This window comes from Bison bison, unplaced genomic scaffold (genome assembly GCF_000754665.1).
Source record: "Bison bison bison isolate TAMUID 2011002044 unplaced genomic scaffold, Bison_UMD1.0 scf7180017864285, whole genome shotgun sequence".
NCBI classification, from domain to species: Eukaryota; Metazoa; Chordata; class Mammalia; order Artiodactyla; family Bovidae; genus Bison; species Bison bison.
Window position 1 is genome coordinate 280,097 of NW_011494857.1, and position 3,651 is coordinate 283,747.

Consider the following 3,651-nt stretch of genomic DNA (forward strand, 5'->3'; position numbering starts at 1 on the left):
GGACCCGCCGGTGTAATAAACTGCACTCCACTATCCACGCTGTCGTTCTGAGTGAGTTTTGCTTCCGGGGGCGTTTGGCTATGACATTTGGTGCCTTGGCCGGGAAGCTCCTCACTGTAAGGAGACAAGTCCGGTTTGGGGCTACTCCGAGGCTTCACGACTCGCATCTTCTAGAGGGGGGAAGGCGCCTCACCCTTCTGGAAAGATTCCATTTCTTGATGCCCGGATTTTTAACATTAGTGGGTAGTGGACGGCAGCAGGGGAGTTGAGCACTCAGGGAAGGAGGTTCCCACCGTCCTGATCAACCCCATGGGAGGGAATAGGGGACACACACTGACCGTGAATGTCACAAAAGAGGCGGTGTCTGCGCCATCTTGGGGTAAATTATTACCAGGCGATTGAGAGAGGGCTTTGGGAGAAGAAACTTGGTCTTTGTGTGCTCGTATTCTGCCCTCCCCGAGGAGGTGTCCCATCTGCTGTGGAATTCTTGATCCCCTCTGGGTTATCAGGCTAGAAGGACACAAGTGAATACGAATTGGCCTTTCCAGAGATGGCCTGGGACATGGGATACTTAACCCATCTATGTTTTCATCCACACCCGATCAAGCCCACCAAGGCAGAACCGACTTTCAAAATCAGAGGAGAAACAGTCTTGGACCACGTGGTGTTCTAGTTCGGCCGTGCCGGCCGGCAGGTGAAGATACGCCTATCCCCCTTCTCCCTCTGGGATCTGGCAGGTAAGGCTCTTCTCACCCCAATTAAGAAGGAGGCAGAATGGCAATTTAAATGTTTCATTGAGTGGAAATAGAACGAAAAGGGAAGAGAGAAGAATATCCCAGGAGGTAAGCAAAATGGGAGGAAGTGAATCTGAGGCAACTGTAGTGGAGTGCATGATTAAGAATTTTAAGAAGTGATTTGGAGGAGATTACGGGGTGAAGATGACGCCTAACCTGCTCCGTGTACTCTGTGAGGTTGAATGGCGCTCTCTGGGAGTTGGATGGCCACCAGAGGGCCCCATGGACTTAAATAGAGTAAAAGCAGTCTATGCAGTGGTCCCAGGAGAGCCAGGACACTCAGATCAATATCTCTATATTGATTCATGGTTATGGCTGGCTCAAGATCCTCCCCCTTGGGCAAGATTCTATATTCAGAAATGGAAAGGAAAAATATTCAAGGCACAATAATTGACTGATGACAAAAAGGAAATTCTACAGGATTCCGACAGGGACGATCTGCCCCCTTTCCCCCCATGCTGGATGACACGCCTGCCACCCAATGCTCCACCGGGACCGGGGGCCATCTGAATGCCCGATCCAGCAGCCGCTGCTCTCCTACCTGCCCCCCGGGAGGTCGTAGAGACGCCACCTCATCAGGCTCAGATCCCAGCGGTAGGAACCTCTGGTCAAAGTCCACAGGATTCAGCCCCAGCCGAACTTCCTAAATTGTACCTGCCTCTCCCAGTGAGTACTGACAGAAAGGGGAAAGGAGACCCAGGAATTAGACAGAGGCTGCGCTCCGCCAGTGAGCTGGGGAAAAGGGCCCCACTACCAATGTCCCTCAGCTACAACAGCCCCCGGTTCAGGCCTCACGTAGCCTACTATTACCAACCATTTTCCTCTATGGACATACTAAATTGGCAAAAACACAGTCCACCGTACTCCGAGGAGCCACAGGGCATGATCAGGCTGATGGAGATTATTTTTCGAACCTACCGTCCTAGGTGGGATGACATAATCCAGCTGCTAGTCTCCCTCTTCAGCACTGAAGAAAAACACAGGGTCCATACTGAGGCTAGAAAATGGCTCCAAGAAATGGCCCCCGAGGGTACCGTGAACTCACAGCGGTGGGCAGAGTTAGCCACCCCTGATGGAAGGCCCGACTGGGACTATAACACAGAGGAAGGAAGGGCCCACCTTGAGAAATATCGGACGTCTATTTTACAAGGTCTCAAGAGGGGGGCCCCGCAAGCCTATGAACATGGCAAAACCTACCGAAGTAGTCCAAAAGGAAACTGAAACACCTACTGAGCTTTACGAAATATTGCGAGACCTGTAGACTTTATACACCAGTAGATCCGGAGGCAGCTGGGCCTCAAATTGTGATAAATACAGGCTTTGTATCTCAAGCCTACCCTGATATCAGACGCAAGCTCCAAAAGGTAGACGGAGTATTAGCCAAGACCAGCTCACAAATAATTGAGATTGCTGGTAAGGTGTTCTGAAACAGAGACGTGGAGGCAGAAAAAGGAGGCTGAGAAAAAAAAACGGAAGGAAGATAACAAAACAACAGATCAGAGGATCGAGAGAAGGCCCCTCCCTGGGCCTTCCCCAAAACCTCCACCCCCTCTAAATCAGGGTCAGTCTCCCAGCAAGCCTCCTACAAGGAAGCCCAGGACCACCCTGCAACCAAATCAAGGCACCGGATGATGGGGCTTTGGCCATTGGAAAAATGAATGCCCCCAGAATAGTGGGGCCGGGGGCAGTAGGGGGAAGAACTGGCATCAGCTGTTATAGGGCTGGCCAGACTAGAGACTGAAAAGGGGTACCGGGGCTCAAAGACAAAAGGTCCCCTAGAGCCCATGGTAAAACTAAAAGTGGGGGACCAAATGATTGACTTTGTGGTGGGTACAGGAGCAGAAATGTCAGCGGTGACCAAACTGGTGGCACTCCTCTCAGAGAAGGCCACTGCTATAGGAGGAATAACTGGGGAAAAGCTGATCAGACCATTCCATCTACCCCGGAAATGCCAGATGGCGGACTGGCCTGGAAGTGACTCATGAATTCCTGTATATTCCTGAATGCCTGTTGAGAAGAGATTTGTCTAAACTGGGGGCACAAGTGACCCTTTACCCCCAAGAAAGACCCACCTAGGGCTCGACCACTTATTTACTCTCCTTCTCGGTAACCCCTCAAGATGAATGGAGGTGGCATGACCCTCCAGAAGGGAAGCCAGATGGGTTAAATGATCGAGAGAGAGAGCCGATCCAACAATTCCCTGAGGTTTGGGCAGAAGATAACCTTCCCCCAACCCCTGGACTCACCAAGCAGCAAGCTCCAGTGATAATAGAACTCAAACCCGGTGCTATACCAGTCAGAAAACATCAGTACCCGCTACTACTAGAGGCCTGAGTTGGCATCTTGTGACATAGAAATAGGCTACGGCAGGCGGGCATCTGGATTGAAGTCCAGTCAGCCTGGAACACACCGATCAGCCAGTTAAGAAGGAAGGGGGACAGGACTACAGGCCTGTGCAGGACCTCAGATTAGTCAACCAAGCAGCCGTAACTCCACCCCCACAGTTCCTAACCCCTACACCTTGCCAGCCTCCTCCCACCGAGTGCTAAGATCTATACTTTCCTAGATTTGAAGGACGCATTTTGTTTTGTATACACATTGCTTTGGTTCAGTTCAGTTCAGTTGCTGAGTCGTGTCCGACTCTTTGTGACCCTATGAACCGCAGCACGCCAGGCCTCCCTGTCCATCACCAACTCCGGAGTTCACTCAAACTCATGTCCATTGAGTCGGTGGTGCCATCCAACCATCTCACCCTCTGTCGTTCCCTTCTCCTCCTGCCCCCAATCTTTCCCAGCATCAGAGTCTTTTCCAATGAGTCAGCTCTTCGCATCAGGTGGCCAAAGGATTGGAGTTTCAG

At 51.5% G+C, this 3,651-nt stretch overlaps 1 protein-coding gene across 1 annotated transcript in view; it reads left to right on the forward strand.

Moving 5' to 3' along the window:
- Nucleotides 1-3,651, forward strand: part of ZNF114 (zinc finger protein 114) — a 30,571-nt gene that overhangs the window by 9,446 nt on the left and 17,474 nt on the right. The window contains exons 5-7 of the mRNA XM_010849692.1: nucleotides 1,215-1,388; nucleotides 1,462-1,995; nucleotides 2,112-2,207. Of these exons, the coding sequence (XP_010847994.1) occupies nucleotides 1,215-1,388; nucleotides 1,462-1,995; nucleotides 2,112-2,207 (804 nt within the window). The remainder of the gene's footprint in view (nucleotides 1-1,214; nucleotides 1,389-1,461; nucleotides 1,996-2,111; nucleotides 2,208-3,651) is intronic.